Source organism: Gossypium arboreum, chromosome 10, assembly GCF_025698485.1.
Source record: "Gossypium arboreum isolate Shixiya-1 chromosome 10, ASM2569848v2, whole genome shotgun sequence".
Classification (NCBI taxonomy): Eukaryota; Viridiplantae; Streptophyta; class Magnoliopsida; order Malvales; family Malvaceae; genus Gossypium; species Gossypium arboreum.
This window is the reverse complement of record NC_069079.1, coordinates 58,539,457-58,567,410: the sequence shown is the minus strand read 5'-3', so window position 1 is coordinate 58,567,410 and position 27,954 is coordinate 58,539,457. Positions and strand designations below refer to the sequence as shown.

At 37.4% G+C, this 27,954-nt stretch overlaps 1 protein-coding gene across 1 annotated transcript; it reads right to left on the bottom strand.

The window, feature by feature from the left end:
• Positions 1–5,544: 5,544 nt before the first annotated feature.
• On the bottom strand, positions 5,545–7,685 carry LOC108487752 (uncharacterized). The gene is made up of 3 exons (XM_017792113.1): positions 7,451–7,685; positions 6,103–6,248; positions 5,545–5,901 (listed from the first exon to the last, which is right to left on the bottom strand). Exons 1-3 carry the CDS (start codon positions 7,683–7,685, stop codon positions 5,545–5,547), a joined length of 738 nt encoding a protein of 245 aa, XP_017647602.1.
• Positions 7,686–27,954: the final 20,269 nt, after the last annotated feature.

The window sequence follows — 27,954 nt, the reverse complement described above, 5'->3', positions numbered from 1 at the left end:
TTCATACGAAAATATGGCGGCATTACTTGTTTGGGGAAAGGTGTCATATTTATTCGGACCACAAAAGTCTTAAATATTTGATGACTCAAAAGATCTAAATCGGGACAAAGGCGTTGGCTTGAGTTGTTGAAAGACTATGAACTTGTCATTGATTATCACCGGGAAGGCTAACGTGGTGGCCGATGCTTTGAGTCGTAAAAGCCTTGTTTGCTTTGAGGCGATGGATGCTCACCTATCCGTTTCGCCCGATGAGGTGCTAGTAGTTGAATTAAAGGCCAAACCATTATTGATTCATCAAATACTTGAATCCCGAGAAAGTCGACATTTGAATTGGTCGCTAAGCGAGTGAATGTGCCTCGAATGAGAAATCAAAGTTTTGGATTGACAACAATGATTGCTTGACATTCAAGGGTCGATTATGTGTTCCAAGAAATTCGAAACTTGTTTCGATGATTTTGAATGAGGCTCATAGTGGCCGAATGTCTATCCACCCGGGTAGTACTAAAATGTACAACGATCTGAAACGTCAATTTTGGTGGCCGGGTATGAAACGAGACATTTCTGAATTTGTTTCAAGGTGTTTGATATGTCAACAAGTAAAAGCGGAACATCAAGTGCCATTGGGATTACTTCAGCCAATCATGATACCCGAATGGAAATGGGATCGAGTGACAATGGACTTTGTATCTGGGTTACCTTTGACTCAGAGTAAGAAAGACTCGGTCTGGGTTATTGTTGATAGATTGACCAAGTCTACTCATTTTATCCCTGTCCGTACAGATTTTTTGCTCGATAAATTGGCAGAATTATACATCTCCTAAATTGTTCGATTGCATGAGGTACCTATTTCTATCGTGTCGGATAGAGACCCAAGATTTACATCGCGATTTTGGAAAAAGTTACAAGAAGCGTTGGGTACTAAGATGCATTTAGCACCGCATTTCATCCCAGATGATGGCCAATCTGAGCGAATAATTCGGATACTCGAGGATATGTTGAGATGTTGCGTCTTAGAGTTTTGTGGTTCATGGGAAAGATATTTGCCTTTGATTGAATTCGCTTACAACAATAGCTTTCAATCAAGCATTAAGATGGCACTTTACGAGGCCTTATACGGTCGTAAATACCGTACCCCATTATTTTGGACTGAACTTAGTGAAAGTAAAATTTTTGGGGTTGATTTGATTAAGGATCTTTGAGCGAAAGTTCGAGTAATTCGTGAAAGTTTGAAAGCCGCCGGATCTTCAAAAGTCGTATCGGATTCGAAAAGAAAAGACATTGAATATCGGGTTGGAGACAAAGTATTTCTCAAAGTTTCACCACGGAAGAAGGTGCTTAGATTTGGTCGTAAGGGCAAACTAAGTCCGAGGTTCATCGGTCGCATGAAGTATCCAAGCGAGTTGGGCGATCGCATCTTGGTTAATTTTACCCCGAGCTTGAAAAGATTCACAATGTTTTCCATGTCTCGATGCTTGACGATATTGGTCCGGCCGTCATGCGTAATCACTCCATCGAGATTGAGATTCAGCCTAACTTGAGTTATGAAGAAGAACCGATTCGCATTTTGATGCGTGAAGTAAAGAGTTGCGAAATAAGAAAATCCCATTAGTGAAGGTGTTGTGGCATAAACATGGAATTGAAGAAGCCACTTGGGAACTTGAGGACTCTATGAAGGATCGATATCCAAAATTGTTCACCGGTAAGATTTTGGGGCGAAAATTTCTTATGTGGGGGAGAGTTGTGACAGCCCTAATGTGACCCTAGTCGGAAAGTGGTTTCGGGACCACAAAACCGAGTCATAAAAATAATTAATTGCTATATTCTATGCTTATTATGTGTGTACATGAGTATGTGGAAGTTTCATTCTCTAATTTTGCCAATTTCATGAGAAATTATTAAATAGGGATCAATATGAGACATGGTGAAATATGATAGGCTAATTTTAAATGGCTTGTTAATGCATGATGACACAAGGGTGGACTTGCATGTCAAATTCCCCAATTCCTTTGTAGTGGCTGGCCAAGATGGATTGTTGATGGGCAATATATATGTTAATTATATATTATAATAAGAAATTGGGTTATTTGAGATAAAATATTGTTAGTAAAGAAGGTAAAAATGAAAAAATGAAGGAATGCTCATCTTTTTCTCCATTGCCGTGACTTGAGGAGGAAGAAGAAAGGAATTCTTTTGTTCATGATTCGGCTTGGATGATGCTTAGGAAGAGGTAAGCACTTTGAAATTCTTGGAAATTTAGGTATAAATAAGGTGATTAGTTCAAGTTCTACTCATTCCATGGATTAAGTTTGGTTGTTTGGAGGTTTGATATTCGGCCAAGTAGTTTGAAGCTCTTGGTACATATACTTTTTCTTGAAGGTTGAAATTGGTTTGTTCATAAGGGGGGGGTACCAAATGTGGTCATTGAAGGGTCTTAATGAACAAAATGTGTGGCTTGGGTTTATGACATTCGGTTAAGGAATATTGTGTGCTAGCAAGGTTGGTTTAATATATATATGTAAATCACTTTGTATTTGATGATTAGAAAAAAAATAGTGAAGGGCAAATTAAAACGATGTTGGATAAATTTTAGTATAGTTGTGCTTAAGCATTCGGTCATTGATGGGCATTGTTGTAACCTAATTGTAGTTGCAACTCTTAATTTTGAGATGGAATTTGTACATATAAGTTAAGTGAATGGTTAGGGCGAATGAGGTGTATAAAATATTAAAGCATGCTAGAATTATACATTAGTAAGAATGTGTAATTGTACTAAATTCTCTATTTGAATTCGGTTAGGTATAGTCATGGTATGAGCTCATTAAGGATGCTATCTTATAAGTGAATGTAGCTTTAGTTAACCTTATGTGCCATGCGTGTGCTAAAATAATTAATGAATTGGATGTTATTATAGGTGTATGGTTGGTCTTATTATTAAAAATAAGGGTTGAGTACCTTGAATTTCTCTTTGATATTCAAAATGATTAAATCAATTTAATTGTTAAATTAAGCTCAAGAGCAAAGGGAACTAAATCGGATAAAGGAAAGGAGAAAGCAATCGAATAGCGAGTTGGAACCGTTCTACCTAACACAAGGTAAGTCATTAAGCATATATTTGGTATTGATTTAAGCGATCGTAATACCTATGCAATTGTGTTTAATGAGGTGAAATGTATACAAATGTATATGTATGTAGAGATGAAATTGTCGAATGTAAAAAAGAAGTGAAGCGTATAGAGTGGCTGGTTTTCGGCACTAAGTGTGCGGGCAATAAGTGTTCACGGTTGAGAGATTGACACCGAGTGTGCGAGCTTGAAATGCATGGCACTAAGTGTGCGAGTTTAAAGTATATGGCACTAAGTGTAATGCTGGTGATTATTAAGCACTATGTGTGCGAACCCACTATGTATTTTCTATAGATTATTTACATTAAGGGTGCAACCTTACCGAGTCGATTTTGGACAGCGGAAAGGGTAAGTACCTTGAGTTCATGGCTAATAGGTGCTATGTTTATATTTGGAGTTGAGCGTGGTAAGTTTTGAACTTATGTGATGATTATAATTGAAGTCACGTACCTAAGGTTCATCGTGGAATAGGTGAAAGTTCGTTTAGTTGTATGATTGTAACGAAAATAAAATGATGTATGGAAATGCCTCAATTACTCTATTGAATAGCGTATGAAATGTCAATGTAGGACTTGGAATGAGATTGAATCGTAAGGTCTAAGAAACTATGGCATAGTTAGGTATGGATGGAGTACTTAGCCTCATTTCGTTGTTTCCTCTTGTGAAAATTTTATTAATGGATGGTAGTGTAATGCTTATGACTTCTTGAGTTATATACTCATTCGGTGTTTGCTTGTCACCTATTTTAGGTTTCTTGGACTCGACTTTTTGCGTACTCGGGACCGTCATCGAAGTCATCACACGGCTAGCAACTTTTGGTATCTTCTTTTTAGTTGGTCTAGGAGAACATTTCGGCATGTATAGGCTATTATGTTTTGTTGAAATTTGGTATGTAAACTTTAGCCATGCGAAAATGGCATAATTTTCGGTTGGATTTGGTTCTATGATGTTTGGACACAAGTCTTGGTAATTCGGTTTTGGTTGAGTATTGGTTGAGGCCTACTCGATTATTATGCCATATGTCATGGCTGATTATTTTCGGTGTTAAATTCATGATTTGGTAATAGTGTAGTAGGGAGATGCTCGGTGATGATTAACCTTTGGCATGGCTAGTCATGGTCATAATTTGTAATATGTATGATGAATTATTAGTTAGATCAAGGAAAAATCATGAAATAGGCATAGTTTGCTTTAGTAACAGATGCTGATAGCAGCAGTGATGTGAGATTGAAAAGTCACTAAAAATAGTAGAAATGGAATTAAATAATGAATAAATTATTTAATTGAAGCTTGATGAGTCTATTTCCATATGGAAGAAACGAAACTACCATATGAGCTGTATGTTATGAGATAATTAAATTCTTGTGAAATAGGGCCAGAGAGATTTCTGGATCCCCTGTTTCAAATTAGAAAATTCACCGTAAATTTTATCGAGATAATTAGAGGTCGTGCCTTATATGTACAGATTCGTTATCGAGTCTACTTTCATTAGAGACAAACGGCATAGGCGTTGAAGCCCTTTACCGGGAGATATTTAAATCGTAAGGTATAGAGGTCAGTGTAGTCGAACCTTGAAACAGGGGAGACTTTAATGAATAAACTGTACTAATTGGCCCAACCAAAAATTATACAAAAATTCCCCCATATAGATATATGAGTCTAGTTTCAGAGAAAATTTACTGAATTGGATTTCGAGTTCCAGAACTCAAGATATGATTTTTAAAGCGACTACGATACAGTTAGCCACTTGCGGAACAAAAAAAAAATAAATAGGGGGAAATAAATGAAGTAAGCTCGGTAACACCTCGTATTCGATTTCCGGTAACGGTCACGGGATTGGGGTGTTACATGGTCTAACTTCAATCTCCTCAACAGGTACGACATGCGTAGGATCAGAGCGGTAGCATCTCAGCATCGAGACGTGAAACACATCGTGAATCTGCTCTAATTCTGGAGGTAACTCTAACTGATAGGCAACCGGTCCTACTCGTTTCAAAATGCGGTAAGGCCCAATAAACCTTAGGCTCAACTTGCCCTTACGCCCAAATCTCAATACCTTCTTCCATGGCGAGACCTTCAGAAGAAAAAATCTCCCACAACATACTCAATTTTTTATGCTTCAAATCTGCATATGACTTCTGTCTGTCTGACACCGCCTTCAGTTGATCCCGAATTAATCTGACCTTATCCTCGGTATCAGATACTAACTCAGGACCCAGAGCACGCCGCTCGCCCAACTCAGTCCAACATGATGGAGTGCGACACCTATGGCCATATAGTGCTTCGTAAGGTGCCATTTGTATGCTAGACTGGTAACTATTGCTAGCGGCAAATACTCCTCCTAACTACCTTGGAAGTCAATTACACAACTCCTTAACATGTCCTCCAGTATCTGAATCACCCTCTCCAACTGACCATCTGTCTAATGATGGAATGCAATACTGAAGTCCAACCGTGTGCCTAAAGCTTCATGTAACTTCTTCCAAAATCGAGACGTGAAGCGATGATCTCTTTCTGAAATTATGGAAACTGGTACTCCATGTAGTCTCACTATCTCAGATACATATAGCTTAGCCACTTTCTTCAATGAATAATTTGTTCGAACCGGTACGAAATGAGCAGTTTTGGTCAACCGATCCACAATGACCCACACTGAATCTTTCTTAGATGGCGTTAGGTATAGCCCACTCACAAAGTCCATAGTTACTCTTTCCCATTTCCATAGCGGAATCTTAACTGACTGAAGTAACCCAGAAGGCAACTGGTGTTCCGCTTTAACCTGTTGGCAAGTCAGACATTTCCCCATAAAGTTGGTAATCTCTCACTTAAGACCCAACCACCAATAAATCTCACGGAGATCGTTGTACATCTTATTTCCACCTGGGTGCATAACATAGGGGCTACTATGAGCCTCTCGCAGAAAAGTCTGTCTTAAATCAGTATCCTTAGGTACGCAAATTCTACCTCGAAAATAGAGTACCCCTTCACTGTTCAGTCCAAAATCCACAGTATTACCATTTTCGATATGACGGAACCTAAGACCCAATGACTCATCTTCCAACTGTTTACTTTTAATCTGTTTCATCCATACTGGTTTAACTTGAAGCACAGCCAACAAGCCACCATCTTCAAACAAGATAAGATGAGAAAACATTATTCTCAGATCAATCATAGCCCTACGGCTCAATGCGTCAGCCACCACATTAGCCTTTCTAGGGTGGTATTCAATCGAAAAATCATAATCCTTAAGCAGCTCACTCCACCTACACTGCCTAAGATTTAACTCCTTCTGAGTGAGGAGATACTTGAGGCTCTTGTGATACGTGTAAATGATACACTTCTCACCGTATAAGTAATGCTTCCAAATTTTCAGTGCGAATACCACTGTGGCCAACTCCAAGTCATGTGTTGGGTAATTCACCTCATGCGTCTTAAGCTGACGAGACCTATAAGCTACCACCTTACCCTCTTACATCAATACACAACCCAAACCAACGTGTGATACATCACTGTAGACAGTAAATTCCTTTCTAGACTCCGGCTAAATCAAGACAAGTGCCTCAGTTAGAACTTTCTTGAGCTTCTCAAAGCTCTCTTGCTGCGTATCAGTCCAGTTAAAAGGTACGCCCTTACATAGTAGCTTAGTTAAGGGTGTGACAATTAGTGAAAATCCCTCTACAAATCTTTAATAATACCCAGCCAGGCCTAGAAAACTACGAATTTCTGACACAGTCCTAGGCTACTTCCAATCTACAACAACCTTAATTTTTCGAGGATCAACTCTAATTCCCTCAGCAGATACCACATGACCAAGAAACATTACCTCACGTAACCAAAATTCACACTTGCCGAACTTGGCGTACAATTGTTTCTCCCTCAAGATTTGCAGAACCACTCGTAGATGTTCATCATGTTCATTCTCAGTCCTTGAATACACTAGTATATCGTCAATAAATACTACCACAAACCGATCCAGATAGGGTTGAAACAATCTGTTCATCAGATCTATAAAAGTTTCCGGTGCATTTGTCAGACCAAAAGGCATTACCAGGAACTCGTAATGACCATAACGAGTCCGAAACTCCATCTTGTGCATATCGGCATCTTTAAATCTCAATTGGTGATAACCCGATCGGAAATCTATTTTAGAGAAAAATGATGCTCCTTGCAGTTGGTCGAACAAATCATCAATCCTCGGCAGAGGATATTTATTCTTAATGGTCAACTTATTCAATTGTCTGTAGTCGATGCACATACGTATGGATCCGTCCATCTTTTTCACAAATAAGACTGGAGTTCCCTATGGAGACACATTAGGTCGGATAAACCATGGTCCAATAACTCTTGAATCTGGGCCTTAAGCTTCACCAGCTCCTTTGGTGCCATTCTGTAAGGGGCGATGGACAACGGAGCTGTACCAGAAAAGAGCTCAATCCCAAACTCCACTTCACGCTCTAGAGGTAACCCAGGTAACACTTCAGGAAAGATGTCCGAAAAATCCTTAACAGTCCTGATATCCCTTACCGAAGAGTCCCCAACATCTGAAACATTGACATAGGCCATGCTTCACAACCTTTGCGAACCAACTTCACGGCCCTTAGTGCAGAGATTACATTACTCAAATAGTTCTGTCATTCCCCAATTACCACCACCTCCTTATTTGCCTCAGCTCTCAGTACAACCTGTTTAGTGGCACAATCCAAGCTTATCCGATGTTTAACTAACCAATCCATGCCCAGTATTAGGTCAACCTCTCCGAAAGGCAACTCCATAAGATCGGCCAAAAAACAACTCTTTATACCTCCAAGGGAACATCTCTAAACATCTTATTTATCCGAACGGACTGCCCTAGTGGACTTAGAACAGTAACCTCACTCAAAGTGTTTTCAGCCATAATACCCAATATCTTAGACACATAGCATGCTACTTATGAATGTGTAGACCCAACATCAATCAATGCAATATAAGGTACATTATAGATAAAGAACATACCAGCAATGACATCTGGAGTGTCTCCGTCCTCTCAGAGATGTACAGTGTAAACCAGTGTCGGCTGCCTCGCCTCAATATGACAAGTACCTCTGCCCGGTGCTCCACAACTATGGCCTATACTATTTCCACCCCTGGCCTGACTCTGGCCTCTCAGTGGCTGTTGACCACCCCGCTGAAAATTACCAAAACCAATAGCTTGCACCTGCTCGGGCCTCCATGGACAATCCTTGACACAGTGCTCCAAAGATCCATATCTCAGACATGCACCCATCCTTTTCCAACATTCGCCCTGATGGCATTTTCCATAATTAGCATAAAACTGTGGTCCAGAAATAGCAGTAGTAGGGGTCCATACTCTGGCTGGCCTATCAGTTTTCTTTTTCTTATACCACTAAAAATAATTTGAGGGTTCAGCATCCCTCTTACCTCTGCCTTTCTCTCTATTCTGGCGCTCAGCACGCGTCACATCCTCGACAATTTTTGGCTTGTCAACTAGTGCTGTGAAATCCTGCTCTCTCTGAGGAGCTATCAAAACCCTTAAACCATCTCTGAGGCCATCCTCAAATTGAACACACCGCTCATATTCTGTTGCCACCATCCCACATACATAGCTGCTCAGTCGTAAAAATTTGGCCTCATATTTAGCCACTGTCCTATCTCCCTAAGTTAAGTTCAGAAACTCCCTCCTACGGGTATCTACAAAGCTGGTACCCACATATTTAGCCTGGAAGGTAGTCTTGAAAAACTCCCAGGTCAAATGATCAGCTTGAGTTACCTCTTTGACGATAAGCCACCACTGATAGGCCTCGTCCCTCAGTAGAGATACCGCACCTTTTAGCTTCTACTCAGGGGTGTAGAAGGTCATCCAAGATCCTTTCTATGGCTTCTATCCAGTATTCAGCCACATTAAGGGCAACTCCAGCAATACCCCTAAATATCTCTGCCCCATTAGACATGAGTTGTTCCGTAATCGACCCTCAACCCATGTTACCAGTACCAGGCCCAGTGACCCTTTCCAGAATCCTCAATAATGCTTGGGACAGTGCATCGTCCCCAGTTGCTCGATTTTGAGACCCTATCTCAGCCATAGGTGAAGCTAGTGCCTCACTAACTTCCTCATTAGGCTGGTGTCCAAAAGACGAAGACCCAGCCCGAGCACCTCCACGGCTTCTGTCGCGGTCTCTACCACGAGTACCCCTAGTGCTTATTATCCAATCACGATTTTATCTGTATTAAATTTTTTATGTCAATCAGTTTATTGTTCTAGTATTTATTACAGATGTCTACAATATTATCTCAGAGTTGGTTTTCGCGGTTCGCAGTCTTACTACGTTCGTAGTTTACTCTAAAGAATTTCAACACCGTTTACTACCTAATGTAGTTTCAATAATAACATTTCGATATTATTCTTTCAGAAATAACAATCAGAGGAATTACAAGATCGGCGTAAAGACTCGATGTACCACTCTTTCAGTAAGCATAAACCCAAATAATCTCTTTAAACCATTTTAAAACAACATTGTTAAAATTTCCACGTTTTTGAAAAACCCAAACCCACAACTGAGTTTTGCAACCTGTCTCTGATACCACTAAATGTAACACCCCAAACTCGGCCTAGACGTTATGGCCGAATCTGTGATGTCACATTGGAACATTTTTTTCAAAACACGAATTCTGTGAAAAACCCGTTCTACGTAAAAACTTTACTAGGTTCTCAAGAAAAGTTTAGAGTGTTTGGTTCATTATAAAAATTCATGTTGGTTTAGAAAAATATTGTTTAAATGAGTTTTTTATTAAACATTAAAATGGTGCTGGTTGCAGAAGCTTTCAAAATGTGTTGCGTAAGCGTGATGTGTTAAGAAAATCATTTGTTTGTATTTACTTGAAAATCCGGATCCTATTATTAATAGGTAAAATAAGGTAAATAAAACCCCCAAATCAAAATAAAAATTAAAAATTCCTTATTACATAATGAAAACCCAAAATAAAATCTTAAGTGTAATATTAAAAGAAACTATGTCGAGTGGCCACCTCCGAGTCCTCTGTCGCCTCGATCCGTCTAAGCCTGAGGATTTCCCACATAGTTAATAGATGGGTGAGTTTACGAAAACTCAGTGTGTGAAATCCCATAACAACAAACAACCAGTGTAAATATAGTCTGGGCCCAAGCCCTTTAGTTCAAGTTACGGGCCTTAGCCCCCTTTTTCAGTAACAGTAGCAATCTGGGCCTTAGCCTGTTTAAGTACAGTATGCAAGCAAAGAATCCTATCCAATCCATCTACTACACACCATCTTCGTACCAACCCTACACACCACGTGGGGATTAAATCGACCCACCCAACCCTATACACCAAGTCGTACCGTTTCCATTACTAAAACAGTGTTTGCAGCAAAGCTGCTAGTAATAGGCTTATAGCCTTTTAGTACACTTCCTCCAAAATCATATATCCCACCCCATGTAATGCAACATAATATCATACGTGTATGCAGAAATGTCATGCTCAAAAACAGTCATACATAATACAGAGGTATTTCAGTCAATTTACCTCAAATGGGGTATAATGGTCATTTCATTAGTATGGGGTCTAAGTGTACTTACTGACCCTACAGTATGTCCACAGTCGTCTTGATCGACCCGTTCAACCTTATCAGTCAATCAGTACTAATGGGCCTTTAGCCAAATGGGCCCACACTCTCGTATGGTCCACATAGCCCAAAAAATGGCCTCAGCCATATAGTTCACAGGACGTGGCCCACAATTTACCATATTTTGTGCAATTTCTCCGTGTAAGGCCCACAAGCCCATTGGGTCCACATGGCCCAGCTCGACCCAGAATGGACCAATATCGATTCAGCCTATGAAATTGCTCATGGGCATTTCGTCGACACCACAACCATGTTTTGCTACTAGGCCAGCCATATGGGCAGTCACATGCCCGCGTGAAGTCGATGGTGTACTTTTTGGTTTTTCGGCTTTTTCCGTTCAACTGTGTTTGTAGTGTGAGTACACACACCTGTTTGGATTCTGAATGCGCAACCCCTCTCATAACGAATTGCACTTAAAACCAATGACCATTCCACAACTAATGTTAGATACGGTTGAACCTAACTCAAAACAATCGATTTACAGAAATATTAATACCTTCTGCTCCAAACGGACGTAGTCTACCACTCCGAAGATAAACCCCGCTTGATATGATTAATAGCTTCCAAAACACCATTTGATAAAACCAAATATTAGGAACTGAAGAAAGAACAAATAAATATAACCCAACACTTCCAACCGATTGAAGCAAAGCTTCCATCCCTACCAAAGACTTACCACTTCAAACTGCGAAGGACTAAACCAATCCATCTAAGAACAGGAAATCGGTAGGAAGAAGGAAATTTATCTGAAAATAGAACATAGGGGGTAGTGGTTTAAGAAGAGAAAAGGAGGAAACGGTGTACAAATAATTACAAACTGAAAGGAGAACAAATAGGTCAGAGGCTTACCTGAAAAGTTCGGCCAAAGGAAGGACGATTGAGTGAAGGGAAAGATGCAGTGTGTAACAAAACTACAAAGTGAAAAGAGTTTAGAATAGGAAGGGTTGAGTGAGAGAAGAAAATAATCACTGTGCACTTTCCAAACTGAAATAAAGAAACATGGGAAGGGTTGGTGAGGTATTCGGCCAAAGTGACTTAGTGCTAGAGAAAAGAAAAGTGAAGGTATATGGTGGACAAAAATGTTGGAGAAGAACAACCCAAAAGACCAAAATAATTAGAACCCCTAAATGATACCAAACCGTCCCTCAATTGAACACAAACACAATCAAAACCAACATATGGGAATTTGACACCAAGGAGAAAGAATAAAAAAGAATGACAAAACTCTCAATAACTGACTAAAATTGAAAATTGGCAATAGAGTGAGCCCATAATCGGCACACCCTCTTCCACTCCCTTCAAACTCCTAACTTCTCTCCCCTTATCACTCCTAAAATCCTTCAAGCATATCCCACCTATCCAAAACCTTAGCAACTGAAATCCCCTCCAACAACTCACTAGAATTCGGCCACACTCCATACACTCCTCAACATTCCAGTTTCAATCCAACTACAGCACTTCCCCAATGCCAATAGCAAAGTAAAATAAAATATTCTTCTACGTTGCCAAGCCTCGAACTCTAGATCTCCTAGAACACTCCATACGCCCTCAACCACTAGATCAGTATGCTCACTTTGTCATATCCTACACACATTAATTTAAAAGTCTTTTGGCAGTAGATAAGGGTTTATTCAAATAAAACCAAAATTTTGCTCAAGCCAACACTTGAACCCACAACTACTCAGACACTCCCAAAGCATTAAATCACTAAGTCAGACATACATCCATGTCACAACACACAAAAATAATTAAAAACAAGGTTTTTGGGATTTGGGGCATTACATATTATGCACAAACGCTACCCACCATGCCATATTACATGTCGATCCTGACTACAACCCCGATACATCTAGTATCATCGATGATTTCCAGCTTCTATCCACAATCGTACCATACGACACCATATAGTGGCCTGTCGATAGTGTAATTAACACCCCCAGCATTGTTGTTCTACCGAGGTGGGTCATCCTCGCAACCACCAACTCAAATAGGTGGGATACACAATGGGCAACTAGGACAAAGTCGTAGTCAACCACAGAGGAAGGAGATGAAGTCAACAATCAACCCTGACGTGCATGTCAAGATAAAGTCAAATTCAATGGGAAGTCGTCAAACCAAATAGTGTGATGGAACCCTAGGCATGCTACACACCTACCCAGTTATGGCACACATTCAAGATACCGATAATTATGTTATTTTATAGTTTTGTAATTTTTTGTATACTTTGCTTTATATCCCAAATGTATACTTATTTACACTATACGAAACACATTTATTAAATTGGTTTGATTTGTACATGATCAAGTTGTGAGTTTAAAATTTACAATTATTTATGTTACTTTTTCATTTAAGTTTTTTTCCGTCCATTTGTTAAGTACAATATTTTCAAAAAGCAAATAATTGCTCAAAAGGCTCGAAAAACCCTAAACTTCGGTTTGCAAATTGTATTATATCTTACTTCAATAATTAATATTAATCTACACTTTATAGGAAAAATTAATGAATAAGCAAATAAGTTAGTGCTTTCATTGCATGAGTTAGTGTTTTAATTAGTTCTTCTACACTTTAATAATTAATATTAACTTTGGCATGCAAGTTCTACACGTGTGATCTTTTCACTTTCCTCAATCAAGTTTATTTTGGGAATCTTGGGTTGTAGGGCCACAGAAGTAATCAAGTTGTGGTTGAAACACCTAGAGAGAAAATGCTCTTTACAGGGGGCATTTTCATCTAACATGGAAGTGAAAATGCTTCCTCTAGGACACATTTTTAAGCCACATGTTTGACATGGTAATGGAAAACACCTCTTACAAGAATCATTTTCTTTGCCATGTCAGATGCAAACGCCCTCTACAGGGAGCATTTTCTCTCTGGCCATTTCAACTTGATTGTTTTTGAGCCCTGCAACCCAAGATAATTTTTTTTTATATTCCACCTCATCCCTATATAAACGCACAATTTTCATCCCCTACTCACCATATCTCAATCTCCTCTAATCATTTTTTTCTTCTTCTTACAAGTTGAAATTTTTGATTTAAAGATTTACTTCTCTCTCACTTTAAGGGAGACATGTCATAGTTTTAAGTTTTGTTTGGGTTCACGGTGATTTCATGGAGCTCAATAACCTACAAATTTCACCTATCGTGTGAGTATGGAGCCATCAACTGAGAAGCCGCAACCACTTTGCAACTCAAAATCCAAGATGACAGTGATTATACCATCTCGTGTTGAAGTATAACTAAGGCTTCAAGTTTAAAAAGTTATAATATGAAGAGATGGAACATAAATGGGGTCGTACTTGACAGTGCTAATACGGGCACGTGATATGCTGTAATTCTGTGTAGCAAATTAAACTAATTTTTACACTGTAGGAGTTTGAAAGCAAGCATTTCCATTAGGTTTTAGTTATGTTTTCCTAAGTTTTCATTAAGTTAAAAAAATGTACAAATTAAGTCTTTTATTAGCCTTAGGGGCCAAATGAGGCTTCAGGGGGGCTAATGAACTGTGTAAGTGTATAGGAGACCATTAGAAGGCATAATAAATAGATGTTGGACACTCTGTTGCAACACGAAATTATCAATGACACAACATAGGGAGCAGAATGGAGAAATCATGAAACTATCTTCGTTGTTGTGAAATAGAATAAGGGTGTCGCGACATACCCTTGAAGATATCCTAAGATAGGTATAATGACTCTTATGTCACGACACAGGTCCTAGCGTGTTGCGATGTCAATTCTGGATGAAAACTAATACGAGCCAGAAGGTGTTTTGGTCTACACAATCAAACATAAAGCTCGAAAACATTAGCTAACCTAGGGTTAAGGATGATAGCCGCCTAAAATCTATAAATAGGGTCATTTTTCACATCTTATAGGAAACCAATTTCTTAGTTTAGAATTCTGCTTTTAATTTTACTCTAGTTTTTCTTTCTTTTTAGGTTTTAGATTTCTTTTCAAGTTGTTCTTTGTTTATCTTGAAAGATCTGATTTGTGGAAGACAAACAAACTTGTGGACTTATATTCATCTTTAATACAAATCAAGAATTTTCTTAAACTCTACACTTTTGATTTAGTTATCATGCTTATTCTCTATATCGATTCTATATTGTTCATGAAAACCATGAAGAATTAGTCCCTCAATGGGGAATTAGCGAGTAGAGGTATGATCTATTAGCTATTTTGTACGGTTACTTAAAGGATCAGCTGTTTAGGAAAGGAGGAACCTAAAACCCTAGGCCTAACAACCCTAGGAAGTCATCAAGGTGGGAATTAACCCAAAATTGGTTTGGCCTATCTGTGAACACCTTTACCCCAAATAAGTTTGAACTGTGAGGCTGGAAGATAAGTAATCTTTGTTGACCCATTATTTGAGTGAAAGATCGAAAGATCCTAGATAGACTTGTTGATTGAGGAGGAACTTGAAGTGATAGTTGATGGGGATTACCGAAGTGACCTAATCATCCATAACCAAATTTGATTTATTCTATTCCCTGATCTATTGAAACTTTATTTATTTATGCTATTTTATTTTATTATTATAAAAATCTTAAAACCTCTTTTTATTTTACCTTTGTACTATAACTAAATTAAAATACTAATTAGATCTTTTGGTATTTAAGTTAAAATTGATCTTGAAATCGCTTCCCTTAGGTACGATCCTCGGAGTACTCACCTACTCTATTGTAACTATATTACAACTAGACAAGTATACTTGCGGATACTGTCTCATATATCCATATATTTGATTGCAATATTTACACTCTGGATGCTAGTACGATTGATAGACATGGAACTTATTGTCCTAGAAATCTCGAGTCCTTCTGATAAGACTAAAGTACAAGAGCGATACAACATAGACCTACAAATAGAGACAATGATGTTCAAGGCTAACTTAGTGCAAGAATTCCTTTGGATTCAGGGAGTCACAGAGCAAAATAAAAAGAAACCAACAGTCCCTAATGATAAGCCTGAATTGACTATCCTCTGCATGACCTTAGTTTTAAACCAGACACCCTAGAAATTTGATGGTCCAGGAACATTCTAGACACTGAATAGAATTGGAAATATATATATAAACAGGACCTATTATCACATAGCAAGCCTCAATCAAGCCAGGAAACTGATGAGCATAGGTCTTGAGCTACGAGCATCTCAGAATGTTCGGTCATTACAAGAACCGTTCAAGAAAATTATCTATGAACAAATGAACAAGTTTAAAAGGTTGCAAATTCAGAATCCAAGTGAGGTAGTTCAAAATAGTTTTCCTGTAACACCCTGAATTTGGGCCTAGAAGTTTTGGGCCTTGAGCATTGGAGCGGTTGAAGGCAGCTTATAATATTTTGTTGTGCGTGTAAATTTCGCTAATGAAGCCTTGTTTTAGTGGTTAAGTGTGTTGAGAAGTGTTGGAGAAGTCCTGGGTTTAAACCTGGACTCTAGCAAAAAAATTTGGTTTAAGGTGAATCAAACCCTGGGTGTAGTAGGTAGGCTTTAAGAATATTGTTGGAGAAATTGTGACACAAAAAGCCTTGTGGTCTAGTGGCAAAGTAGCGCCACATAAGAGGCAGGAAGGTTGCGTTATAGAGGTGGCAAGGAGGTCCAGGGTTCGAAACTCATGGCAAGCAAAGAGCATTTATTTTGCTAACAAGGGGTGGCAAGAGTTGGTGTTGAATTTAAACTTTGATGATGGAGGGATCCCACATCGAAAAGCTAACATAAGAGTGGATCTGTCGGCTTTAAATAGAGAACCATGAGGAGAGTAAAGGTACCTTTCTTGGCTAATCCTTTCATTGTATGGCGTGCTCGTTTGGGTTGGGCGTCGGCTAAGAGTGCTCGGAGCGCGGATTAACTCCAGTCTCCTATCAGGTGTGTATTTTCTCGCTACTCTAGCTATAGGATGGCTACTTCGGCCCGCGATGGGCCGAAAGGGGTCATGTGGGCCTAATAGGCGTACGGGCCCAATTGGATAAGTTGTTTGATTGTGTAGTAAATATTGGACTAGGCTAGGTGAATCTCATATTTGTGGCTAGATTTGGGCTAAAAGGGCCACACGAGCGTGTGGGCCCATTTGGGCCGAGAATAGGCTTTAGGCCCATTCGTATTGTTATCCCTGTTTAGAATACTTTAGTTTACCAAATTACTGCAATGCCCTCGATTTGTAGAATTACCATTTTACCCTCGATTTATAGAATTACCGTTTCACCCTCGATTTACAAAATTACAGTTTTACCCTCGATTTATAGAATTACCATTTTACCCTCGATTTACAGAGTTACCGTTTTACCCTCGATTTACAAAATTACCATTTTACCCTCAGTTTACAAAATTATTGTTTTACCCTCGATTGTGAAATTACTAAAATACCCTTGGTTTATAAAATCACCAAAATACCCCTGGTTTGTAAAATTACTAGAATACCCTTGGTTTATAAAATCACCAAAATACCCCTAGTTTGTAAAATTACCAAAATACCCTTGGTTTGTAAAATTATCAAAATACCCCTGTAGGGTAGAATTATCGCAATACCCCTGTAGGGTAGAATTACCAGAATACCCCTGTAGGGTAGAATTACCAGAATACCCCTGTAGGGTAGAATTACCAAAATACCCCTGTAGGGTAGAATTATCAAAATACCCCTATAAGGTAGAATTATCGCAATACCCCTGTAGGGTAGAATTACCGGAATACCCTTGTAGGGTAGAATTATCGCAATACCCCTGTAGGGTAGAATTATCGAAATACCCTTGTAGGGTAGAAATACCAGAATACCCCTGAAGGGTAGAATTATCAAAATACCCCTATAGGGTAGAATTATCGCAATACCCCTGTAGGGTAGAATTATTATCGCAATACCCCTGTAGGGTAGAATTACCGAAATACCCCTGTAAGGTAGAATTACCGGAATACCCCTGTAGGGTAGAAATCTAGAAATACCCTTGTAGGGTAGAAATCAGAAATACCCCAGTAGGGTAGAATTCTTGAAATACCCTGTAGGGTAGAATTATCGAGATACCTTGTAAGGTAAAATTACCATTTGCCCCTAGGGTGTTAAATATTTGTTTTGCCCTTGTGGGCAAGTGGTGACTTAATTTGTGTGGTTGTGAATTTGATTGTGAATATATGTTGGTGATATGAATGACTTGATTGTGATTTGTTTGATTCAAATATGGGCGATATTTTGATTACGTATGTTGTATGCCATGACATTTATATCATTGCATGGGTTATGGGTTATCTTGATGGAGGAAATCTTGAAAGTGGCTTGTCCACGTCTTGGAGGCTTTGCCTCAACTTCTTGATATCTGAGCGACAATCTTTGCAAGCTGTGGAGTGTAGAAATTTGGGTGGTTTGAGCTATTCCCCATATGGAGTGTAGAAATTTGATGCAATTGGAGTGTAGCGGTTGGTTATAAATTTGGGTTGGGATTGCATTCACATTCGATTTTGATTACATTACGATATTGATTACGATTTTGATTACATTGCACGATCTTGATTACGATTCGATTCTAGTTACGATAATGTTTCTTATACGTAATGGGTTAAAGCCCATACAATCTTGTCTGTTATAATGGGCTAAGGCCCAATTGGTCTTGGCGTAAGTAAAAGGTGGGGCGACGTTTAATTCTTTTATATGGTTGTTGTTCCTTTTTATAGTAGGGATTTCTGCTGAGTTTTCATAAACTCACCCGTTTATTAACCTTCGGTAATTTCCACTTTAGACGGATCGAGGCTATGATGGGCTCGGAGGAAGCCACACACACTATTTATGTTATAGTTTTGATTATTGCTTTTAAATGTTTTTATGTGGGTTGTAGTAAAGCCGTTGTAATTTTCTGGATTTCAAATTTGGAATTTTATTTATTGTTCTTATAATTGCTAATATTAGAACACGGTTTTCCAAAGCAACTACTGTTGTTCAAAACATCACGTAACTGCAATTATTTTTAAATTAAGTGTCCGCAACTGCCAGGATTTTTTTACAAAGTTGTTAAGAATGATATTCAGCTGAGGTTTTCTAACAAGGTTTAAAAAGGGTACAAGTTTTTAATTACTAAGAAGGGTTTTTAATGGAATCATGGTTTCCGAAAAACACTTCAATTTGACATGCCAGATTCGAGCCAAACTTCCAGGCAGGGTTTGGGGTGTTACATTTCCAGTCATCACCTCAAGTACTCTTGGAAGGCCATTCTTGATTGATGAAATGGGAAAAAACACAATAAGTAGCAAATATGATCCAGAATTCTCAAGCCTCTTACGAAACAAAAAAATTAAGTGAGAACTAAAGTGGTTACGCAATTATGTGATACTACAAATAATTAATAGCTATGATCTACAAAAAGAACTATCAGTTATTAAGGCAGGCCAAAAAGGAAAGTTCTGAGAGAGAGACAACCACAAATGAATAGAATGGCACGATGGGAGTTGGACCAATATAGATAGAGATAATCTACAAGAAGTACCACGTTGTATATTGACTGAGATGAAGGATGATTTCGGCAGCAAAACCTGACATTTTTATGTAAAATATTACAGGTAGATCAAAGACAGGATTACTAGGCACTAGAAAGCATTCTGAAGAGCAAAAATTTGGGAAAACCTTGCCATGTGGACATTTTGTTTCGTAACACTTTGGGCAGTAGCAAAGAATTACAAAAGTCATTTAGATGTCGTAAAACCATTGTCCTATGTTACAATAGGGTAGACAGTCTCTAAGATTTTCAAAACTAACAAGGTTCAGTGTCGCGACATGAGCCATCTACTAGGAATATCGTGACACGAGACCCATGTGTCGAGACATCGCTGTAATTTCCTACAGAGATAACCCAACCCAACCACCAACTCGACATTTTAACCCTTAAAACACCTAGTCTTTAACTTCAAAAATAGTAATTGTAAGTATAAAAAAACCCTAATCATATAAGCTAACCTAATTTAAACATCCAAACACTTTTAAAACCCTTAAATTCTAAAACTTCCTTTCTCAAAAAACCCTAGGCTTTCAACCCTTCACTAAAGACTACTTTGGAGGAAGTCTTCATCAATAGATCAAAGAAGTGCATACGAGTTCAAGGAGGTGGAGGTTAAGTATTCTCGACTCTATTTTGTTGTTCCATTGATAAATGTTCATCTATATTTCTGCTAGAACCTTTGTTTATAGAATGCCTCCGCGTAAAAATAAGAGAACTACTATTTCAGAAACCCCGACTGTTTTGGGCCTAGTAAGATTTCATCATTTGAATATTGAAAAATATTTTCTCCAGCCACAAGGGAGACCAATTATACAAGAATGAGGATTTGAACCCTATGTGGCCCACTTCAAGGAAATATGGACTTTAGTCTAATACCACCATTGAGAGCGATTCTGTATCATTCCCAAAGAAAACACAGTCATTCACGTTGTTTATGAATTTTATGTTTCTCTTAAGCATCAAATAGTTCGAGATGGTACCGAGGCATATGTGACTGTTGTTATAGTCTGAGTGGTAGAAGTTCCCTTATTCCCTAGTGACATTTGTGAGTTTTATGACATCTCATTCTGTGAAAAGGATTTTATTGATGGTGTAGATTTGAACAGATTGCAAAAAATTGATATGGATGATGTTATAAAGTATCTAACTCGGGGTAGGGGTAATTGGAACTATAGGACAGACACAAGGATGCCAACTAATTTTAATTTGGTGATTATTTTTCCTATCGCTAAGATGTGGATGCAATTCATCAGCACTCGAATTACACCCATATTAAATGTACCTAACGTTAATGTTTTTTGAGCTGTTTTGCTATATTTTATTTTTCAACATAAATAGAACTGTGCAGGGCATTGGATCTTTCGAGAAATGAAATGATACATAAAAATTTAGAAAGTCAGACTCTTCTTTCCTCACTTAATGACATTATGCCGAAGGGCTGCAGTGCCAATGAGGGAAAACGAGCAGTTCATGAAGTGAACAAGGAGCATAGTTGGAGACACGTTATATACAGAATGCAACGAAATCAAATTACCGAATGGAACCAAAGGTGGAAGAAGAATATGGGTGTTCCAGTATAGCTAAAGCAAAGAGATCAATTAGAAGCTAAAAGAAGAGGTAGTGGAAGCACAAAAGTAAAGGTCGATGAAATGGTTAGATGGATGTAGGAGACTAAACCAATACTCTAAAAATTTGAAAGACTGAATAGGCTATGAGCTCTGAATTATGTTCTAGGTATGTTTAGCTCGACACTGACCCATCATGAGGGAGATGATGAGGGGGCCAATTTCAAGGAGGAAGATACTACCCAAGAGTATCTCAGAATAGAAGACGAGTATGAAGCGATATTATAACCACAATACTCAACACCGAAAGGGCCCGTTATCCTGAGCACAAGAAGATGCGTTTGAGAGGTTGGAGCTCCTACCAAAATTACGGCTTGGGCAAGGGCAAGGAACCAATAGAGTAGAGACATGCTTCTCCTCTAAATGATTTAGAGGAGGATTAAATTTTATTGATACTTTTGACTAGATTGTATTAAAATTTTATGGATGATTTTTTAAATTTATTAAACAAGTAGGAATAAGAGTAGGAGTAATAGTTGATGTTTAGTTTATTTTTATTTTTTTTAAATTTTCTATGTATGAACCCAACACAAAGGAGACACAACAATTTGAGTTATTAAAAAACAATGAAGGAAGCACCCACCATTAGCAGTTGAAACAACCATGATCAATCAGGTAACTTCTTTCCTTATCTTTTTATAGGCTACATATTAAGGACAATGTGTCAACTTAAGTGTTGGGGGTAATATAGAAAATTTGTCTTAAATTTTTATATTTTTCTTTGATTTTTCTTGTCTTTTGTGTGCTTGAGATTGTAAAAATACAAGTGATGGTTAGTAGCATGTACATAGCTTGCTTGTGTTTAAAAATAAATTTGGTATGATGATAGGAGCTTCTAAATTTTTTATTAATAGACTACTAAATTCCATATGTTACACTGTAAATAAGCATTAAGCAATCAACTATACCAAATGATATAGAAAATATAATGAAATGAGCATGCTAGTATGAATGATAAATGGTTGAATTTGAGTTTGTATGATTGATTAATTTTGTGCATATTGAGATATTAAGGGATGACCTAAGGCATTGCTTGGAACGCATTCAGAGCCAAAAATTTGTCCTATAATTCATTCATCTTTAGTACCAACTTTTGAGCTTGTTGACACTTCTTGATGAACCTTATTACAAAATCAAAGCCTGGAAAAATTAATTTGTATTTGCCCTTTTTTTGGTCTTACACTACACAACTATAGATGTTTGGCCATACGTATTGAGGGTTAAGTAGATACATCACGATAGATTTTGTAAAAATAGAGTGAAATAGGAAAGATTGGTGTGATATGAGAACTATAAGTTAGCCTGAAAGTGTAAAGCAAAAGAAAAATTCAAAAAGAAAAAAGTAATACGAGTAGAAAAAGTTCTTGAAAAGCAAAAAGCATTCATGAGTGAGATGAATTGAAAAAGAAAAGTGACAAAGTCACAAGAATGATAAAAAATCATTCATTAGTGCACAAAAACTCTTAGGCTAGTCGTAATTACTATGTCATGCTATGATTTCCTATGTGGAGAAATAAGAAATGTGAGAGAAGAAGAAATAAGGTAGTGGACGGATAAGGGTCACTAAGGAGGAAGAATAGGGATCGATATGATGTGCCAAATTATTTTTGTGTTTGTAACCCTTTTGATGCTTAATGTTTTTTAATTCCATACCTATGTTAAGCCTTTGAATGTTAAAAGTCGAAAAGTCCTATGTGACCTAAATATCCTTATGCATGAATGGACATTATATTAAATAATCACATAAACAAGTATTTGTATTCTGCAAGGATAATCAAATTACTTGTATGATTTATTGATGGATCCCTACAGATGAGACCCATAGTGTTTATATGCTTTGTAATATACTAAACTTAGATGTTTGTTGTCAATAGTGGTAAGTCAATTATTCATCATGGTAAAGTTGTTTTTGAATATGAAATACATAAACATGTGCTCCGAAGTCAATACTTGTATGATATTTTCTCAAAGGATGTCATTTTTATTTCTTGTTTTGTTTGTGTTGCTTGAGGACAAGCAATGACTTAAGTGTAAGGGAATTTAATCTGTCATAATTCGGTGTAGCAGATTAAACTAATTTCCACAATTTAGGATCTTGAAAGAAAGCATTTCCATTAGGTTTTAGTTATGCTTTCGTAAGTTTTCATTAAGTTAATAAAATGTGCAAATTAAGTCTTTTATTAACCTTAAGGGCCGAATGAGGCCTAAGAAGGGCTAATGAACTGTGTAAGTGTGTAGGAGACCATTAGAAGGCATAATAAACAAATCTTGCTCCCTATGTCACAACACGGAATGGTCAATGTGCAACATAAGGAGCACAATGAAGAAATCATGAAATTGTCGTCATTGTTACGACACATACTAAGAGTGTTGTGACATACCCCTAAAGATATCAAAAATAGGAGTATACTGACTCCTATGTTGCAACACAGGCTCTGGTGTGTGGTGACATCGATTATGGACAAAAACAAACCTGTGTCATAACATCGATTCTGGACAAAAACTAACACGAGCCAGGGGCGTTTTGGTCTGCACAATCAAACTTAAAGCTTGGAAACGGTAGCTAACCTAGGGTTAAGGATGACGACCATCTGAATTCTATAACTAGGGTCATTTGTCACATCTTATAGGAAACCAATGTCTTATTTTAGAATTCTTCTTTTAATTTCAATCTAGTTTTTCTTTCTTTTTAGGTTTTAAATTTATTTTCAAGTTGTTCTTTGTTTATCTCAAGAGATCTGATTTGTGGAAGACAATCATAACTTGTGGATTTATATTCATATTTAATACAAATCAGGTGTTTTCTTAAACTTTGTACTTCTGATTCGGTTATCATGATTATTCTCTATATCAATTCTAAACCATGCGGAACTAATCCTTCTATGGGGGATTAGCAAGTGGAGGTATGATCTATTAATTGCCTTGTAGGGTTACTCAACGGATCAGTTATTTGGGAAAGGAAAAACCCTAAAACCTTAGGCCTAACAACCTTAGGAAGTCATCAATGTGGGAATTAACCCAAATTGGTATGGCCTATCTGTGAACACCTTTACCCGAGACCAGTCTGGATGGCAAGGTCAAAAGATAAGTAGTCCTTGCTGACTGGTTATTTGAGTGGAAGATCAAAAGATCCTACTAGGATAGGAACTAGTTGATTGATAAGGAACCCAAAGCGACAATTGATAGGGATTACCAAAGTGAGCTAACCACCTATAACCAGATTTGATTTATCTTATTATTTAATCTCTTAAAATTGTATTTCTTTATGTTAATTTATTTTATTATAATAAAAATCTTAAAAACTCATTTATTTTACCTTCGTACTATAACTAAATTACAACTCGCCTCCCTTAGGTACGATCCTCGGAGTACGATCTTCGGAGTACGATCCTTACTCTGTTTTAACTAAATTACAACTGGACCCGTATACTTGCGAATACCACCTCATATATCCATATCTTTTACTGCAATATTCACACTCTTGATGCTAGTACATCCGGAGGCGATCAGCACGACAACGAGTCTTCTCATCAAAAGAGCATGCTTTATAAAACTCAAACATTGGTGCGATAAAGGAAATCCTCTTCTGCTGAGAAACTCATTGCCGTGCCCGCATAACCACTGTAATGTTCCATCTCTCAATAGCATAACCTTAAGTATAATCACTATCAACTAGGACCTTGAGTTGCAACGCGATCCGACTTCCCGAATGATGGCTCCATACTCACATGGCAGATGAAATTTCTAGGTCACCCAGCTCCATGACACCAACGTAAATTCAAACATTCCTTAAAATTATAACCATGTTTATCTCAAACACGAACAAAAATAAATCTACAAATTTTTAATTTCCAGTCACAAGAAAAATAAAAACCAATTTTTACCAAAGTGAAAACGTGTTTAAATTATATTATATCATGTTTTTCTCTTCAATCATCACTAATATATCACATTTCATTTATCCGAGAAATCTACTATGCATATTTCCTATATAACACAAATTACATCATAATAGTTTTAAAGGTGTTACAAGTAGAGTGATTCATCTATCAACGTTTGTATGAGTTCTTCTTTTAGGGTTCTCAAAGATGTCCTAGTCTAATTATTGTCATTTTTTATTCAAGTTATCCAAGATTTTCACATGGCTAAATTTATCATTCTTCATTTTTTATTTAAGTTTTTTATTTCTTTCTTTTCTTTCATCTATTATTTGAATCTAAATTGGTTTAATTTTGTAACACCCTCAACCAAATCCGATTGGTCGGATCCAAATCTTGGGTATTACCACGTTAATACAGACAAAAACTTAATCTACTTATACAAATTTAAATCAATTACAAGTTATATAATTGCAAAGTTTCAAAACTAAAATACATGATTACATATACTACTACAATACGTATAATAGGTTACAACAATATCTAAATAGAAATCCTAATCCATTATAGATACCCTAAAGTAGAAACTTCTAAGTAACAATTCAGCCTTGGAACACATCATCAAACTCACTTTGTATGCAAAATAACCTAATACGCCACTTTTTGGCATAGTCCTAGCATTGTTCCTCTTGACACAGACCCACATACTCTCACATGTAACATACCATGCATGGATAAATCCATAAGAACTTAGTGACGAAAACATCATTTACCTGAGTCATATTTGCGCATTGGAATTGATAGTTTAGATAGATGATCCCATCATTCTTAAATTTCAACTTTGTCTCTAGCGAATAATTCCTCAAGTTCTATTCCCATATTCACATCAAATACCATATCTTACTTTGAAATCACTTCTTCCTATCAAAGTCTTCAATACATCACCTACTTCCTTCAACCAAAACAATCATAAATCTTTTGCCATCTACTTTCTAGAGATCAATACAATCATTGACAACATTATGCTTGTAAACTTGCTTCTGAGCCATCAAATCATCACAATCTAAATGAACGTGTGCACAAACAACAGATACCCCCTTCGAGCATACAAATTTAGATCTTTATTTTTAGTCGAGTCATAGCCTTATATAACTCCTTTTTACTGTATAAACCATAAAGACATGAAACCTTTTTGATCTTACTGATTTCTTTTAAAAGTCATGTTGAATGCACTGAATTGGTTTATTATAGAACCAGGCACAAGATCATTCTTTTCGGTACGCCATTGAGAAATTTATTTTGACACACCACCAACGCATTTCATTTAGAGCTCACCACGAAGGATACTCTTTCATATTGGGCCACAAAGGTGTTCCTTTCATTTTGTGCCACAAAGGTTATCTTTTAGGGTTAACGTGTCTGTGATATGAATTTGCCTAAACTCACATTTTGTGAGGTTTTTCCATCACCATCCTTGAACACGCAGAAATCCTCGTTGGGTAATAACCATCCTTTAGTCCCGTATAGAGGGTGCCATGACCATGGACTTTCCATTCTGAGTTCATGTTTAAATTCCTTGTAACACCCCAAATTTTGGGTTAGAAGATATTGGATTTTGTGATTAGGGTCAGAGAGAAGGGTGTGCTATTGTGTTCAGCTGTGTCTTTAAGTGTAAAAATGGGCCTGCTGCTCTGGTGGTTGAGTTAGAGTCACTTTACCTCGAGGATCTGGGTTCGAGTCTTTGAGTGTGCACTTTTGGAGAGCCTTTTATTTTGTTTTTTTTTGTTAATAATTATAATTATTTATTTTTATTTTTGACTTTTATTTTCTATTTTTGGTTTTAGACCTTTTTCTTTTCTTCTTCTCTGAGTTTTCTTTTTCTTCTTTTCGAAGTTCTTCCTTATTTTACTATTGAATGGTTTTTGCTTGAGAGACTTTGAATAGCCTCGCTTCCTTGATGTCGAGTCAGTGTTTGGGCATCTTTAGTTCCAAATCAGGTGTGTGTTTCAAAACTTTTCTATTTTACTTGTAAATTGTAAAATTGTTTTTGATAGAATGTGGCAATCTTGGTGGCTTTTAGAAATTGGTTGTTGAATTATGATAGTAACTGTTCAATGACATGGAAATCCGCTTTGGCTAGTGCATTTCTAAGTTCTATCGGTTAAAGGTCGATTTAGTGACTGAAAAACTCGATTTTTAAGCTATTTTAGGGTGATTTTGTGACCACATGGGTGGCCACAAGGGCCATGTGTTTTGGACACATGGTCGTGTCTACCCTGTACTTTATTTTAGCAATTTTGGATAGTGAGTTACACGGTTTGTCCCCACGGCTATGTCCTTGGTTCACACAGGCGTGTGCCTCTTCTCACACGAGCGTGTACCCCTCCTCACACAGGCATTTGACCTCCGACATAGCCAAGGCGTTTCCCACACGGCCAGAGCTCACAGCCATGTGGTTCTAGGTCATGGAATTTTAACTTGTGTGTGTTTTTTATCTAAAATGTGTTTGGGTATTCCGACCATTGGGCTAAGCTTTAGTGAGGGTGTTTAAGTCTCGATATTTGTGACCATGTACTCCGCTTATATATTGTTTATGACTATTGTCTGATTTTGAACCTAGGTAACTGGGTGTGTGTGCGCATTTATGTTCTGTCTGATTTTCTGATAATGTGTCACTGTTCTGAGAGGTTGTATGCATACATACACTTGCATAAGTAAAGTAAACTAAAGTAAAGTTTTAGGTGAGATTGCGAAGAGAAGGGAATCTGATTATGATCCAATCTAGCAGTTCTACTGCAGTTTACTCGTACAGTGATTTATTGCACTATACTCCATGTGCGTCAGCTTTGCTGCGTACTATTATCTGATCAGGCAGTTAAAACTGCAACTTCGCTGTAATAGCCCAAAATTGGGTCTAGTTGGAACAGAGGTTTCGGGACCACAAAATCTAAGATATAAATAATTATTTTATGATTATTTTGAGATCTATGATATGATTGCATGATTGTGTGAAAATTTCGTAAAGAAATTCTATGCATAAAGTGCTTAATTCGAAGTTAGGGACTAAATTGAATAAGTTGCAAAACTTGTATTCTAGAAGTTTCTATTATGAAATTGATTTGAAATATTAATTAGGAGGTCTTAAATAGGAATTTTACCAATTTCTAAGTTATGGACAAAAATTGGACATGGATGGAATTTTTGGAAAGTTTAGTAGTAAGG